The sequence below is a fragment of the Ostrea edulis genome, chromosome 7, assembly GCF_947568905.1.
Source record: "Ostrea edulis chromosome 7, xbOstEdul1.1, whole genome shotgun sequence".
NCBI lineage: Eukaryota > Metazoa > Mollusca > Bivalvia > Ostreida > Ostreidae > Ostrea > Ostrea edulis.
In genome coordinates, this window is record NC_079170.1 from 34,771,991 (window position 1) to 34,789,659 (window position 17,669).

General features: G+C 35.6%; 1 protein-coding gene across 2 annotated transcripts; it reads right to left on the reverse strand.

Annotated features, from left to right (window-relative positions):
* Window positions 1–1,493: 1,493 nt before the first annotated feature.
* On the reverse strand, window positions 1,494–17,450 carry LOC125654844 (uncharacterized). 2 transcript variants are annotated; one of them, XM_048884946.2, is made up of 6 exons: window positions 17,236–17,450; window positions 12,044–12,159; window positions 11,105–11,251; window positions 6,648–6,900; window positions 5,084–5,277; window positions 1,494–4,448 (listed from the first exon to the last, which is right to left on the reverse strand). In XM_048884946.2, exons 2-6 carry the CDS (start codon window positions 12,125–12,127, stop codon window positions 2,808–2,810), a joined length of 2,319 nt encoding a protein of 772 aa, XP_048740903.2. In that variant the 5' UTR covers window positions 12,128–12,159; window positions 17,236–17,450; the 3' UTR covers window positions 1,494–2,807. The 2 variants fall into 2 exon arrangements, with proteins under 2 accessions (XP_048740903.2, XP_048740904.2); XM_048884947.2 differs by having other exon boundaries at window positions 11,108–11,251; window positions 17,236–17,386.
* Window positions 17,451–17,669: the final 219 nt, after the last annotated feature.

Below are 17,669 nucleotides of genomic sequence, written 5' to 3' on the forward strand. Positions count from 1 at the left end.
AATATGGTTTCTGGGCTCTAAAGCGTTATCCTTTCCACCTACAGTCACCATATCATACATATGGACTACCCATGGGATGAAGATGTTCCCTATCCATTTTGGGGTCAAAAGGTCAAAGGTCACGCACACTGGACATCGAAGTAGCAATATGGTTTCTGGGCTCTAAAGCGTTATCCTTTCCACCTACAGTCACCATATCATACATATGGACTACCCATGGGATGAAGATGTTCCCTATCCATTTTGGGGTCAAAAGGTCAAAGGTCACGCGCACTGGACATCGAAGTAGCAATATGGTTCGGTTTGTCATGCCATTTGTTTTTTACACTCAGAAAAGAGGTAGTTTATACCTATTACCAACACCCTTTGGGAGATTGGGGTAAGCGGGGGGTATTCTTAGTGAGCATTGCTCACAGTACCTCTTGTTTTTTCAAAAATGGAAGAAAATTAAAATCCTTCCCCAGATGCACATCTTCAATGCCCATACAAACACTCCACAAAATAAGATGGTCCTCACTTGAAAACTGTGGGAGGAGTTGGGCGGACAAATTATGTACCCTCCACAGAATATTAATTTCCAAATAGACCAAGTTTAACAACCTGTAATTTTCTCAAAAATTGTAGAAAATCAAAATCCATCCCACATGCACATCTTCAATACCCACACAAACACTCCACAAAATAAGAAGGTCCTCACATGAAAACTGGGGGAGGAGTAGGGCGAACAAATTATGTACCCTCCATAGAATATTAATTTCCAAATAGACCAAGTTTAACAACCTGTAATTTTCTCAAAAATTGTAGAAAATCAAAATCCATCCCACATGCACATCTTCAATACCCATACAAACACTCCACAAAATAAGAAGGCTCTCACTTGAAAACTGTGGGAGGAGTAGGGTGGACAAATTATGTACCCTCCATATAATAATTATTTCCAAATAAAGGGGCAAAACTCCTGGAAAAAAGGTCGAAATGGATCAAAATTGCAGTATGATCTAGAGTGACCGACAAAGAAGCTACACAAGTTTCAGCATGATATATGAAAGGGAAATGAAATTATAAAGAGAAAACCCCGAACGGACAGACGGACATCGCTATACCATAATATGTCCCGTCTTAAGACAGGCATATAAAAAGGGAGATCCAGAGTGTTTCATATTTTTTTTAAATAGAGCAAAACAGAGGATTTCCTCTGAAAAGAGAAAAAGATCACACCCCTGCTTAGTTCTATATAAAGACCATTAGTTTTGTGAGGAATAGCATCATTAGCTGCAAATCTCTGTGAAAATAATGGGGACAGACGGGGGTCGCGGTCTGTCCCAATAGTTTCCCAGAGAGCTTCAGATCTGCAGCTATTTCTTCACTTGCAGTTCCCGGGGTGCTTAGTTTGATCTCCGAACACGCTCAGTTTCAGCAAGTCTCTCATGATATGGCTACCCTGAATGTTTGAAATTGCCATCATGTGAACAAATAAACAATTGAAATAATGGTGCTGATGTGAAATTTTTAATTGCCTTACAAATATGCATCACAAAAATGTGACTGTTATATAGAAATACTCACAAAATTGATACAAAATTTCATACAATCAAACTGCACATTTAAAATCGTTCCTGGTATTACCAGAAAATGGCTACCTCATTCTCACCATCTCTCATCATAACAATAAATTTTCTAATCATGTACATGAAATGTGGGGGGAAAAACTGTCACTAAAACCTGGCATCCGTTAGAAAAAAGAAAAAAGAAAGCAAACAACAAAAAACAAAGATAATTCCCAGTAATAAGAAACAAATGATTGGATCTCTTTATCAAAGGTTTCCTTCTCTTTCTTCCATTCAAGTTTGAGCTTTTATGGACAAGTGATAAGTGAATATGACAGATGCTAAACAAAACTTGACCAGATAAAGCTCACTGGAATCTTTGGCCGAGACCAGAGAAAAAAAATAATCTGTTAAACAAATCGTTTACCGAGATGCCCTATTTTAATTTTTGATTTTAACGATTCCAACTGTCTTATAAGATTGGCTTTTATAAATACCTAAAAGCAAGAAAACAAAAAGAAAGAAAGCACGAAAAATAAAAATCACAATGGTTATCAAGAGATTTGTTTCAAATCATAAATTACAGAGTTGTTTGCTGCACTATACATGTACCTCAGGGTACCACAAAATGTTCAAAATAATAATTTGGACATTCTGGATTCACGATTCAATGATAAGGGAGAGCATCCACTATAACAGTTGTGCATAAGAAAGTTTACAATCACTTTACGTGGTTGAGATCTCCAGATTGATTTGCATTACTACTTAGTAATCATTTAACCTTCATACTCAGCATGTAATCAATATATGGTCATAAACATGGCTTGGGAATTTGGGGCCCCAATTTAATGCAGCGACATCTGTATCAAACAGACGAATGCTCCAGACAGTTCATAGACAGTCACAATGCTCCAGACAGTTCATAGACAGTCACAATGCTCCAGACAGTTCACAGACAGTCACAATGCTTCAGACAGTTCATAGACAGTCACACTAGTCTACCATACGTAAAAACACACATAAACAGCATTCCAAGCCAATTCAAAATGAAGTTAACATATATCAATATGAAATATTATTGATGAATCAACATAAAGTATACATAAATTAGTTCAATAACATTTTCCTGTCATATATACATTCAATATATTCCTACAATCATTATGTTATCAACATAATTACTGACATAAAAAAGAAATACATTGGCCAAGTCAATAAAAATTCTTAAATACTTATTAATAATCAGATAATTCATCAACATTAATCCTCATCATCAATCACTATGGCCTCCTCCGGTTTATTGCTGACTAATTTAAGGGGGGCGATAGCGATGGTAGGTCGCTGAAGGATGTTAGGTTTGCCAGATTCCATGCGTACAGTTTTTACCCCACTCTGAGCCCTGGAATATTGTTCTAAGATTGGTGTCGGGGTCACTTTATTTGCAGTTATGGGATTTGTTGTGGCTAAACTGCGAACGTTTGAAATACGTAATCCAGACGGCAAGCCCACTTGTCCAAAACTAATGTTCTGACTCGCCGGCGAGCCTGGTGGAGTCGGATAACGTTTCTTTACTCCGCCCACCTGAACCCCAGAGGGCGAATCATACTTAATTCCCATCATGGTAATTACACCAGTCCGGGGTTTGAACTGATTGTTTTTCATGATGGGGCTGTTTCGTCCCACCAGGTTTTCACTGGACATTGAGGTTGGTTTGAGGATTCCGGTTCGCGACTGAGGGGTGGAGGACTTCGCTGTACGATTCATTTGAGGTGGACACTTCCTGGGAGACTCCGTTAATTTTGTCGAGTTTGTTTCATCATCTGATGAATCCGACAACTCAATAATCTGAATGTCGTCATCATCCTCCTCAACTACTTTCTTGTATGGACTGAACGTCTGTTTTCGCTTCCTCTCTGGCAACTTCTTGGGAACGTAAATAACTTTCATAGTTTCTGTTCCGTCTGGGTTTGTCACGACCTTCGTGATCATGTTGTAATGCTGCATGGATTGACTGGAGCGAATTCTATTGATGTTCTCGTTGATTTGTTTGATTCTGGCACTCTTCGGGCCGTACAGAGGCTTACTGAGAATCTGACGTAGGTGAGAATCCACTCTCGTAGTTGTATGGTTGTTCAAGGAGAATTGAGGCACAAACGTTGGTTTGGGTTTTGGCATTGGTTTGGGTTTTGGTCGGCACCATTCTTGGATGACCTCGGGTTTTAGCCGTTTGAGTTTGACAGAACAGTCTTTAAGCAAACCGAGTAAATTGCGACTTCGCTTGGTCAATCCTGTCTTCTTTGTAATCATGAATTCTCTGCGCTGATTAGAATTAAATTTGAATGTGTGTGTATATTTCGCCGAGAACTTTTTACGTTTTTTGTACACAATAGGATATGTTCTCTCTGATCGAAGTTTCTCCATGAATTTATTCTTGTTGGGTCCAACACAGTATTGTTCATAATCTTTCACAACAGGAATTGTGGTGTCAATCTTGAGGTGTTTTTTCACTCGGTGACCTAGAGAAGACGTAATGTCTATGCCAAACAATAGAGAACTTTTCGAGATCTTCTTCTCCAACTCCTCTCCACTCTCCGAATCACTAAACATCCCACTAAAACTCAGATGTCGCCTCCTGGACTGAGCATCCGTGTCTCGACTGAGTTGAGACATGAGAGATTTTGGGGTCCGAGGCGTCCTGGGTGCCTCTGGAAAGGACACCTCAATAATCTCGCAATCACTGTCCACCTCTTTCTTTGGAGATGCCTCCACAGCTTTCTCCAAGTCTGGCTTTTTCACCAAGTCTAAAAGTCCAATGAACACAGATTTTTCTGGACGCCTGTTAATATCTGTATATTGAATTTTCCTTTTCCTTTTGTGTAGTCTTAGAAAATTTCTTTTATCCTACAAATACAAACCATAAAGAAATGATGATATATTCAACAGCTATTAGTGATTTATACAAGTTAGGTATGTCATATCTTGTAGTAATATATTGTTATAGGTTAGGTATGTCATATCTTGTAGCAAAGGTTCTATAGATATTACACAGACAATATCTTCCTATGTCCAGAGCCAATTACCCCTTGACCTTGGACCATGTGACCTCAAAATCAATTGGGGTCATCTACTCCTCAGAATGTACCATTGTACCAAGTTTGATGTCTGTCAAGCAAAGGTTTCTCAAGATATTGAGTGGACAGTATCTTCCTATGTCCAGTTTGACCCTTTACTTTTGACCATGTGACCACAAAATCAATAGGGGTCATCTACTCCTTAGTATGTGTGAGGGTACCAAGTTTGATGTCCAGAGAGAATTAACACAATAGGTGCCCTCTTCTACTCATAACCAACCCACATATGAAATATCACTATGATCAGGTGAATGGTTCTTAAGATATTGAGAGGACAACATGTGGTCTTATCAACTGAAAGGCCAATAGGAATATGCCCCTCTTCATTGAAGAGGGACATAAAAATTAAGTGTCATGGATTCAAATAACAGTAGAGAAAAAATCTGTGATTTTCCAAATTTTTACCTGCGAATTCAATTTCATAATTAAGTTCTGCTGCTGCTGGATTTCTAAGATGCGTTGACGAGCCTCATGAATCTCAGCCTCTTTTTCACAGACCTCCTGGTGCTCCATCAGTACTACCTGGTTACTGAACTGTTTAGTACAGAGAAAGCAGATCCAGATCGGTGCGTCACTAACAGATGGCCCCGCATTAGACTCTGTAAAAATATCCAAAAGACTATAAGTTGATAAGATTAACAGAAATCAAAATTAAATTTCTACTGAAACAAAACCCAGGGTCATCACTCCCAGATACCCCCCAAAGTTAGAGTGAATATCGGACCCATTTCCAATGATAAAGAGTCACCCATTTTATGAGCAAAATTTCCGAAATGCATTATTTAAGGTACAGTTTAAACTGGCTGGGAAAAATTGATAAATAGAGTCAAGAATTGAATCAACATTAATGAGAATATGGTTGTTTTGTTATTTTTATATTTTCAACTTACGTTGATGAAAAAGACAGTAAACTAAATTTTTCCAATTTATCAACAACAAAAAATGACTGATAATTTTCACATGTAAAGGGAACCCAGCCCCTGTAACAAAGACTACTTGGGCATGTTCTTTTGAGTTCTCTAATTCTACAAAAAGTTTTCTAAATATTAAGTGCAAAAAGGTCACCATTTATTTCCCATGTTTCCATTAGGCCATTATTGAAAAATATTTTGTTTGATGTACTCCAACACTTTTTTCAAGGTGGGTATTTTTTTTTTGTTTTTTGTTTTGAGTGTCATGAAATCAGTTTTTCTGATTTCATAATATACATAGCACTGTCAGACAGAGCACAGTTTTGAACATTCATTTGTACAATTGTATATAACACTGTCACATAAATCTTGTCTCCTGAAAATTTCTTACTTTTGTATTTGTCATGGATGAGGACTTCTACAGTTGTTAATAAATTAACACCCCATTCTATTAAACAAAACTAAGTAAAAGAGTCCATAAATCTTCAGTTTTGTTTTCAAATTGCGGTGGTAATTCGTCCTTGCAGATAGTTTCTGTTGCCTCCATTTTCCGGGGCCTCTTTAATTAATTTTGTTTATGTCCATCCCCGTAATAAACTCTATCAATTTAAAACAAGAGGCCCATGGGTCACATCACTCACCTGAGTCACCTTGGCCCATATCTGAAGACTTTCCATATATATTTGCATGTAAAACCTTAGTCCCTATTGTGGCCCCAACCTACCCCTGGAGACCAACTTGAATCTGCACTAGGCCAACTTGAATCTGCACTATGTCAGGAAGCTTTCATGTAAATCTCTGGCTTTTCTGGCTCAGTGGTTCTTGAGAAGAAGATTTTTAAATGACCCCACTCTATTAAAAAGTGCAGAAAACAGATTTACCGGACTGACAGACGGCAAACTTAAAGTCCCCTTCTACTATGTTAGGTAGGGGACTAAAAATGACAATACTACTCAGGGACAAACCTTTTTAATTTCAGAGTCTGGCTGACAATAAATTCCCTAAAATTCCACTATTAATATCAAATTACTAATATAGTTTTCCTTTATCTTTCTTACCTGACTTTTGTGTAGGAGGAGCTTCAGCAGTGTCCCCTGGTGGAGAAGCTTGAGCTTCAGCAGTGTCCCCTGGTGGAGGAGCTTCAGCAACGCCCCCTGGTGGCTTCTTCTGCTGGATCTCCATCTGAAACTTCCCTTCCTTTTCCGTTGCCATGGTGTCTGTAATCTGTAGATTTGAATCATTCAGCAGGTTTTCCTGGCCTAAATGCCTGTAACAGGATCTGACCACTGTCCTTAGTAACTCCAACTGGTCCTGAAAGAGAATATGCTGCTTATACAGGGTGTCCAGGAGCAGATAATTGTTACATATGTAGCAGTAATTCCAATCTTGTCACTGAGTATTTTATCAAAGGAATATTCAAGGTGTATCTCCTACTCACTGAAAGGATAATTATATAATTAGTAGGCACTCAATGGATATATCCTACTCACTGAAAGGATAATTATATAATTAGTAGGCACTCAATGGATATATCCTATAAAAGCAAGGGTTAATCATACCATGGGTCCACACTTAAAAGGTAAATTTGTGACAGGTAATCTTTGAGGTGATAATTGCATAATTAATAATCATATCAATGATTGACTTGAAAGTGAACAAATATCTGCCTAGTTCTGAAAGGTGTCCTTGGATAATATTACTCTGTCTTAGACTGTTTTATTTATTTACCTCATTTTATTACTTTATTTTTATAAACATAAATATATCTCTCTCTCCTTAGTTTCTTTTGGGTGGGTGGGGTGGATAAAAACCATAAAAAAAATTCATTATGAAATCCTGACCTTGGAACAACCAATACGCTGAGAGAGTCACCCCCTCTCAGAAATCACAAATTCATATTTACACGGAAATTCAAAACCTGTTGACAAAATTATGGTTTATGGGTGATAATGATTTTTTTTTATATCATTAGATGTTTATCATGTTATTATACAAAATTGTGGTCTATGGGTGATAATGAATTTTTCTATCATTTGATGTTTATTATACAAAATTGTGGTATATGAGTGATAATGCATTTTTTTTTTTTATCATTAAATGTTTATTATACAAAATTGTGGTCTAATTAGGCTGAAAATGAATTCAGATATCATTAGTTTTTTATCATGTTTATTATACAAAATTGTGGTCTATGGTTGATAATGAATTTTTATATCACTATTTCTTTATTATGTTCATTATAAAAAATTCTGGTCTATGACCGATAATGAATTTTTATATCACTAGTTGTTTATCATGTTTATTATACAAAATTCTGGTCTATTACTGATAATGAATTTTCATATCATTATTTGTTCATTATACAACATTGAGGTCTATGGGTGATAATGAATTTTTATATCACTAGTTGTTTATCATGTTTATTATACAAAATTCTGGTCTATGGCCGATAATGAATTTTCATATCATTAGTTGTTTATTATACATAATTGTGGTCTATGGGTGATAATGAATTTTTATATCACTAGTTGTTTATCATGTTTATTATACAAAATTCTGGTCTATGACTGATAAAGAATTTTCATATCATTAGTTGTTTATTATACAACATTGAGGTCTATGGGTGATAATGAATTTTTATATCACTAGTTGTTTATCATGTTTATTATACAAAATTCTGGTCTATGACTGATAATGAATTTTCATATCATTAGTTGTTTATTAAATACAAAATTAAGGTCTATGAGTGATAATGATTTTTCTTTTTTTAAATTTGTTCTGTCTGGACTTCTTCAATACCAAAGAATAATAAAACATAAAATCTTTATTTTTGTGAATTGTGTAATAAAAATGCAAATATTTGTTATCTTTAATAGGCTTGTTTATTTTATTTTTTTTTCAGTTAAACAAATTGCCTTATGTTCTAAGATCACAGGATACCCAAAATACTTGGCTGCATCAGATAAAATAGGATTTTGCTGTGAATAACAGAAATTTCTGATTATTCAGAGTTGTCACAGCACTTTTTGGTGCCTTTAGTGGAGAGATCAGGTCGCCTTTAAGTGGGAAAGCACAAGTTTTTTTATAGAATGGTGGCATAGATGCTTCTCATGCGTTGTCAGCATATCGCACCCAGACATTTACAAACTTTTCTCAAAGGAGAACAGTCCAGAACAGAAAGGGTTGTAAATTTCCTAGTGCGTAGGTGAAGAGATCAATCTTCCTCGCAAAAATGATATTACAGGAAATATAAAAATTCATACAATAGTATCTTCACTATCTTCAAGGATAGAAAGTGAAAGCTATCTGAATTACATTAAGGGCTTGGCACATAACTTATTGAAACATTTTATAATTGTGTTAAAAGAGTTCATAAAAAATACAATTTATTATTTTTTGCAATCTGATTAAAACCAGATCCTGAGATCCGCTCAAAATCGCTACACTAGGATCTGACGTAACCCCATAGGGGGTCATGTCCGCATGACCTTTCGCTTGGAATATTCATGAGAACTATCAGCCAGTCAGATTGCGCCATACAGACAATGACGGCTATTTAGGCAGTTCCTGGCAATTCGTAAACAAATTGCTGTAATCTCTCTCCCACGAAGTTTATTCCACACTGTAAATTTGTATATTCTCGCTTAACGAATTTTAAACTTTCGCAATAATGCCTAATCTATTCCGTTCATTCAAACAACAAAACGTACGATATGAAATATACCCAAATTAAATTAATTGTGAATTCAGATTTATGTATAAATAGGGACGGGTACGAATTGAATAGTTTTCAAGATGGTTTACTTACATAACGCGAGAAATATAACGCCAGTCGACGTAAACGGTGCATTGTGACGTCGAATCTAGCTGCGATATGTTTTCTTTCAAACCAAACAATCGCAGCCATTTTCCTTGAATTGTGAACTCCATCGGGATTTTTTAGCGTTTGAATGAAAGAAAACCCGCAGAGAATACAAACGTTGTTTAAATCGCATGTTTTGACAGGTGTGCAGTCGTCTGTCAAACGCGCAGCTTTTTTTTTTTTTTTTTTTTTTAACATCTCTAACGTAAATAATCACGCAAAGGTTCATGGGAGAAAAATTATCGTTGGTATAAATCGACAGGGTCAATTTGATTGGCTTAACGAAAGGTCATGCGGACGTGACCCAATATGGGGTTACGTCAGATCCTAGTGTAGCGATCTAAGTGAGCGGATCTCAGGATCTTGTTTTAATCAGATTGTATTTTTTGGAGTCTTTTTTGGATTAGTTTTGAAATATTGTCATATCTATGATATCTATATTCATTCTGTGACTAGTTATACCTACGAGTTGTTGTATCTATGAATTTTTTCGATAAGTTGTCATAGACCCCCATATTTTCATTTATATCTATTCAGTTCTTGACTCAACCTATCAATTTTTCCACGCCAGTTTACATTAAACAATATTTATATTGGAAAATTTTGCTTATAGCATTGACAAAATAAGTCACTTTTTGTCATCGGGAATGTTCTAATATTCAGTCATACTTGAGTGACAGCCCTGTAATTATATTATAAAACAATGCAAATCAGTCATTATATATATATATATATATATATATATATAAACGTGTTTACGTTGAACTCAAATATTTATCAAACTTGCAATCATCTTCAATTCCCCTGAGAAGGTAATAATACAATTGAGCAATATACCGTGAAACTACAGACGTCATTGCAGCATTTGAATTAGGTAATAAATAACACTTGAATAAAGTATTTAAACTATACTCTGATCAAGAAGTACTTGAACAACATGGGCACGTTTGATTTAACAATTTGCATTTGAGTTACGCGAATTGCTCGAGTTAAAAAAAGCGTATATTAATTCATAACAATGGTGTTGAGCACGGCTTGGAAAAGTTTACTCCACTGACGAATCTGAAGTGAAATGCTTGAGCTAATAAAGTACATCGCCGATGCCATTCTGGGCCAGAAAGTTCAAATTTACATGAAAGCTTCCTGACATTTTGTTAAAATCATGGCCCCCGGGGGTAGGGTAGGGCGACAATAGGGAATCAAAGGTTTACATGAGAATATATAGGGACCATCTTTAAAATCTTCTTCTCAAGAACCACTGGGCCAGAAAGTTCAAATTTACATGAAAGTTTAAGCTTCCTGATATAGTGTAAATTCAAATTTGTAAATACCATGGGTCCCCAAGGGTAGGGTGGGGCCACAATAGGGGATTATTGGTATATAAATTTTGGTCTGGTAAAATGTGATTTGGTCCAGTACTATCGCAACCATTGCTGGACCAAATGTCCAGTAAGTACCAGAAGACCTTGGGAAGCACTGCTAAACGAGCAATATTTAGGACATTCGAAAGTTGTAAAATATGTGATCATTTTATTGGTAACTTTAATGTACTTCTGTATTCATAATAGGCCATTACCTGAACCCTGACAATATCAACACCCCCACCCACCCCGAAATTGCTTTTTACAGGCTTCTAGACAAAAACTTTCTTACCACCTCTGGATTTTCTTCTAAACCTGGATCCAACCATGGGATTTCACTGGGCCACCAATCAGGTCTAAACTGGTTTTCACCAAATAAAGGTAGATCTCTTCCTGTTGATAGCTGTACCAAGTTAGGGATAACCTCCGTTAACTGGACCTGTCAACAAGATCATAAGAGTGATACAGGGAAAATCTCCATCGACTGAACCCGTCAACAACATCAACAGAGTGATACAGGGAAAATCTCCATCAACTGGACCCGTCAACAACATCTATAAAGTGATACAGGGAAAATCTCCATCAACTGGACCCGTCAACAACATCTATAAAGTGATACAGGGAAAATCTCCATCAACTGAACCCGTCAACAACATCTATAAAGTGATACAGGGAAAATCTCCATCGACTGAACCCATCAACAACATCTATAAAGTGACAGAGCAATGTGGAGCTTTTAACTGTACAATAACTCTAATATCAGTAAGTTTTGTACAAGTAAGGAAGTAAAGCTTTTTACTATACAATAACTCTTAAGATCAGTAACTTATTGTACAAATAAGGAAGTAAAGCTTTTTACTATACAATAACTCTAAGATCAGTAACTTATTGTACAAATAAGGAAGTAAAGCTTTTTACTATACAATAACTCTAAGATCAGTAACTTATTGTACAAATAAGGAAGTAAAGCTTTTTACTATACAATAACTCTAAGATCAGTAACTTATTGTACAAATAAGGAAGTAAAGCATTTTACTATACAATAACTCTAAGATCAGTAACTTATTGTACAAATAAGGAAGTAAAGCTTTTTACTACACAATAACTCTAAGATCAGTAACTTATTGTACAAATAAGGAAGTAAAGCTTTCTACTGTACAATCATTCTAATATCAGTAAGGAGGTTGTCTTTAAGTTCATATTTATTTAATCAAGATATATAATTATGTACCTGTGTCATAGACTCCACTCTCAGGGGAGGTAACTCAGCCAACATGCTGGTGACTTCCTGCGGCCACTCAATCTGGATTACCATGCCGACCCAAAATCATCTCTGCTCATGTCCGTCTATAAATAAATTCATAACTATCATTTACCTGCCCAAAACTTGATAAATCTTTATATAGATATAGCAAAAGTAGATTGCTATATATTTATGTAATGATTGGGGTATAACTAATGATGGACAATTTCTCCTTGTCTTTGCCACTTAGTGAGCACACTTTCCCCCCAAAAATCATATCCATGCAGTTTTCTATTTCATGTGCACTTTTGTTTTCCCCTTAAAAATGTCGTACAAGGTGACTAAATGGGGCGGTCCTTCGGATGAGACTGCAAAAAACAAAGCTGTGTGTCATAGCAGGTGTGGCACAATAAAGATCCCTCCCTGCAACAATCATGTTCGCTAAACATGCATGATCAAGAGTGACACTCTACCAGATCACTATAAAAGCTAGCTCACTAGCAAGGCAGTACAAGTTTCCTTTATACTGACTGCTACAGAACATAGATTTTCTTTGAACACCGTCATTGTTGTTGCCGTTTTGTTTTCAAATGCAATAGGAGAAAATTTCCAATAAATTTTATTCATCCTGCAGAATTTTGATTATAATTTAAGAAATTTGCACACTCATTCTGTCTTCTTCTTTTTTTGTGCACAATACATAGGATTATGGTTTTTCCAGATTTTTTTTTTCCAAAGTGGGGGATGTGCATTATACACAATGCGCAAAATACACAATACTTTATGGTACTTCATAATAAATGTTTCAAAAAGTCAGTAATGAATCTAAGTTTTACTGAAATTTTTCAAGAATATTTTTCACCTTTGCCATTTATCATGTTTATTGTAAAAATTGTAAAATACGGAGGACTGTTTCATGCAGTATCGTTTACAGTAAAGTTACAAGTACCATTATGGTGACATTAATGGGGATCGACACGGGTTAGAATAGGTCCCCAGTAACTCCTGCTTGTCATAAGAGGCGACTAAATGGGGCGGACCTTTGTGACTGGTTAAAAGTATGGCAGATTGACTGACATTTGTTTCAGTCAGTCCGATGGGACGCGAATTTGTACTGGTTAATTTTCTAAAGCAATAAATAAAGTATCATTTTGGAAAATATACTTATGAAATTTTATACACACATGTGGTAGGCTTTGATCTGTAGATATCCATAGATATAAATCCCACATAAGTTTTACAATATTGTCTGAGGCATATTGAGTTAAATTTCATTTTAATAACATTAACAAAATATATTTAACTATTTCTGGAAAACTCTGTTGGACTGGTAAATTTTTCTGCGGACTGGTTGAAATTATACCCCATCCGTCCGGCTGGACTGGTGACATAAAGAGTTAGCTTCAAACAATAGTGAGCGATTTGTGAATTTTTTAAATAGATAGCTGCAGTGAAAACTACAAACTAGGGTCGTCCAACAACATTGATAACATTGTAAAGAACGCATATAAAAACTTGGATTACTTAAATCTAGAAAAAAATCTATAATTTCAGTTTCCAAGGATATTCTATCCCAAACGTTACGTACCTATTATTTTTACAAGTTCCATGATTTGACGTGCACCTATTAGTACTTAGCTGTTGTAACTAGATTCTGCACAGGTAAATCGGGGCGAAACCACTCGACTAGGACATCGGGGCAAAACCACTCGACTATAACCTAATCTTCTACCTTATGTTACCTGCACTGAAATGGGGACGAATCCACTCAGTGTGAATAGGTAATCGGGACAAAACCACCCGTTAGGTTCCCATTGACCTAGCAGTTAGTGAGGTTGTTTACAATTGTCAAGATTTACAACAAGTACACAAATAATGATAAAAATTTTAGTTTTTTAATCAGCAGGTTATCGCAAACTCACATTTTCATAAAAGCAAATATGTGGTTAGGGTTGCCTTTCCCTTTAATCTTGCATAGTCACAAATTTTAACTTTTAGATGACACATTTTACCCCAAAAATGCTTGAAATGTGAAAGGTATAATAAATTTAGATCGATATCCATTTCTTTTGAAAATTTTGTAAACAATAGCATACCGCAATCTTTGTTTACGAAACAAATAATAAACTCTCTAAAATGAGCTTCTGTGATAATATATTAAAACCTTAATTTTTATGTGAAATACTTCAAACACAATAGACAGTAGATTTTGATCATTAAAAGTGAAAAACAAAATTTTGGGGAAAATCGTGAATTCGTCCCTTTAGGGTCTTAATTTCAAGGGCCTGCAAAATTGTTCCATTTAAAGAAGTAGGGAGAAAATCAAACCAGAGTGCAATAATGCATAATTTCAGGGCTCGAAATTAGCGAGAAATACTCGCAAAATGCGAGTACATTTGAAAAATAGCGAGTAAAAATAGTGGACACTCGAAAATCTTAGCGAGTGGTGATTTACAAACTATGATTGTACCGTATCCGTTTTATACGGTGATGCGCTATTCGCTTTTCTTAAACTTGCACTCTGAATCACACAAACGCTTACATGAACGACCGATTTCAATAACCGTTTCTATCCGGATTTTTCTTTTATGATTTTTTTAAGATACTCAGAGTCAAACAAATGCTTAAGAGGTCGGACATCGCATTATGATGAAAAATATAGACATGTGCCACGAGTCCTGTTCACATATAGGTGTGATTAAATTGAATTCCAAGTAGGAAGTTCTTGTTATTCATTTATCTAAAAAAAAAAAATCGGAGTCTATGTTTTACCAAGTCTTCCGGTAGTCATTTGTATCAGAATCATGAGAATGTCCTATCTAAATTAATTTTATATTGTCATATGGAAGTTGGGTTGTAGTGATGACACGAGTGCACTGCTCACCGCGTAGACGATTATCAAAAATGCACATGGGGCTCGTGATAGTGCTGCTTATAAAACCACGAGTCCGGGATTCGCTTTGAAAAATCATTAGTAACAACGTACCCTGATGTGGCATGAAATTAAAAGACTGGATCTAGACCTGCGGTAAACAGGTTGTGGATTAGAGGTGCGATAATCAAGAGACCTAAACATTGTACCATATGACTTACGTAACTTAGTGTCCTGTCCAAACGATGCCTGTTGACCCACTAGGCTCAGTAACGATGGGGGAAATCGTTGATTAAAAAAAAACATATGAAAAAAGAGCACTGCTTCATTATTTTTATTTTAGCTTGTAGGTTTTCATTTTAGCCTGTGGATTTTTTACCCACAGGCTAAAAGTAGCCTGTGGTAGAAAAAGTTAATTTCGACCCCTGATAATTGGACTCCTTTCGATTTTCAATCTGGTCAAAGCTTAACTCATTCAAATAAGCAGAGGCCAAAAAATTAGGTTCATTTAACAATTTTGAAACAAAAATTGTAAATTGAGGGCCTGTGAAGAAGATACATGAACAATAAGGCTACCCTGCTTTGATTTGTATTCATTGTTTGGGAATTTCAAAACGAAATTTGGGGAAAATTCCTGCTTTTTAGCATTGGGAACATGGCCTTATTTCGGCTCCCTACAGACCCTAAAAAAATCCCTGTGTTTATGAAGTTTTCAAAAGAAAAGGATTTATATCGACCTAAGTTTATCATATCTATCACATTTCAAGTATTCTTTAAGTAAAATGTGTCATCTAAAAGTTAAATTTTTGACAGTGCAAAATTAAAATGCTTTATAAATATTACAAAATTAACATCTCATTGGTTTGTTTGTTACAAACATAAAATGACTGAATCTTTGTTTACATTTATAACACAGAGTTAAGGCTAAAATATTGCTTTTATTCTCGCATCAAGAAGGTCAAAATTTTGGCTGGACAACATATAATGAGTTATATTCTTAATGCTTAACATAATCATGAACCAGTCCCTTTAACGTCCCTCTCAAGAATTGTTCACTCATATAGAGATGTCACCATTGCCAGTGAAGGGCTGCAAAATTTTTACCTATGCTCAGCGCTTATGGCCTTTGAGCAGGGAGGGATCTCTATTGTGACATGGGCTTCAGTTTCAGCGGTCGAGATCATATGAAGGACTTCCCCATTTAATTGCCTCTTACGACAAGCAAGGAGTACCGAGGACCTAATCTAACTTGGATCAACTTTCAGTTTCACCGTGGCTTTCCGTTTGGGCTAATTTGACTTACATAGACTAGAGAATCCCAATCGGATAAATCCCTTAACATTGAGAATCCCAATCGGATAAATCCCTGTAATTCTGTAATAAATGAAATGCAACCCCCCCCCCCTAAAAAAAATTGTAAATTTATCTTATTTCAATCATATGTCGATCACCAGTTCAGATTGTGCAGGTTTATGATGCAAGCATCATTATCTTCAATTCTTAGTGAAAATTCTAGCATTACACTGACCTGGAGTAAACCCTGCTTTCCGTATTAACCCAAACACCTAGCATTTCAAAATGGCTGATAACTACACCCAAGAGGTTGTATGATGATAACAAAAGCCTTTTATGGAATAATTAAAGAGAAAATGAAAGAAAAAGCATTGCAATATTATGTCGATTATTAAATTTCAATTCGTCGAAAATCGATGACCTTTTCGACTGATGATTGACAATAAATTAATCATTGTAACAACACTATGAAATCTACAAACATCGATTTTAAATAATTAACTGTACAACAAACAGTTTATATTGCAAAGAATAAAATGAATTAAGATATTTGCTGTACAGTTCCACAACAAGAATTGTTTTCATAATTTGCTAGTGATTCAATAACAGTCAATAGATTGCATTATACATCCATGATGGAGAAATTCAAATTAATCAAATCCTGATACTTCATCACCATTTTTCGCATTTGAAAGTACAGTATTTGGCTTAAGATGAGAAAGTGAAAGTTGAAATGAACGTTTAAAAAAAAAATTGCGTTGAATTTACGTCATCGTGTTCGCGTTCATCTCTGACTTCCGTTTACTACAAAATATATGTAATTTGAATTTTGTAAACAATTATGTGTACGTTCACGATATAATGTAATCTTGCGGTTACAATCGCTAGCAAACAATGTCTCTGTAGACTGTACTACGAGTTTCAACCCCCTAAACACAATGGCGCTAACCAGCGAGTGCTATGGTTTGTCGAGTAATACACCGTTTAAAATTATCCATCTGAATTTAATTTTTACCTGATTATTCGCTCCTTAGAGTGTATCCTCTCTCTGCCAAATATTGGAGTTGTTTACACTGAAATAACTTCACAACGAGTCGATTTATTCACCACCCCTCGCTCTAAGCGGAAAACAAGATGGCGGCCAAAATATTGCTTTCTCGGCTCGCGCGATGACGTCACAACACTGACCTGCCTCGATTTTGCATGACGTTGTGCACGAAAGAGGAAAATTGTACCTGTGCATAATATAAATACCTGATCCTGATATATATATTTCTTGGTATGTTTTACGACCTGAGGAGTATTACTGGTACTTCGGCATAAAATCGTTGTAAATAGAATTGGATTTGCTAGTTATTCTTGTCAATCTATATTTTAAAAAATTCAAAATATCTTAGACCTATATTCAGGTGTATACGTCTTTTTTTTTTACATTAAAAAGTAAGGGGA

What these genes read in the sequence shown, in the direction of transcription:
- LOC125654844 (XM_048884946.2), bottom strand. Translation starts at nt 12,127, where the DNA reads ATGGTAATCCAGATTGAGTGGCCGCAGGAAGTCACCAGCATGTTGGCT. An exon ending in TCCTCCTACACAAAAGTCAG is followed by an intron (nt 5,278 to 6,647) that starts GTAAGAAAGATA and finishes ATATTTTTACAG; the next exon opens with AGTCTAATGCGGGGCCATCT. An exon ending in TTATGAAATTGAATTCGCAG is followed by an intron (nt 4,449 to 5,083) that starts GTAAAAATTTGG and finishes TTGTATTTGTAG; the next exon opens with GATAAAAGAAATTTTCTAAG.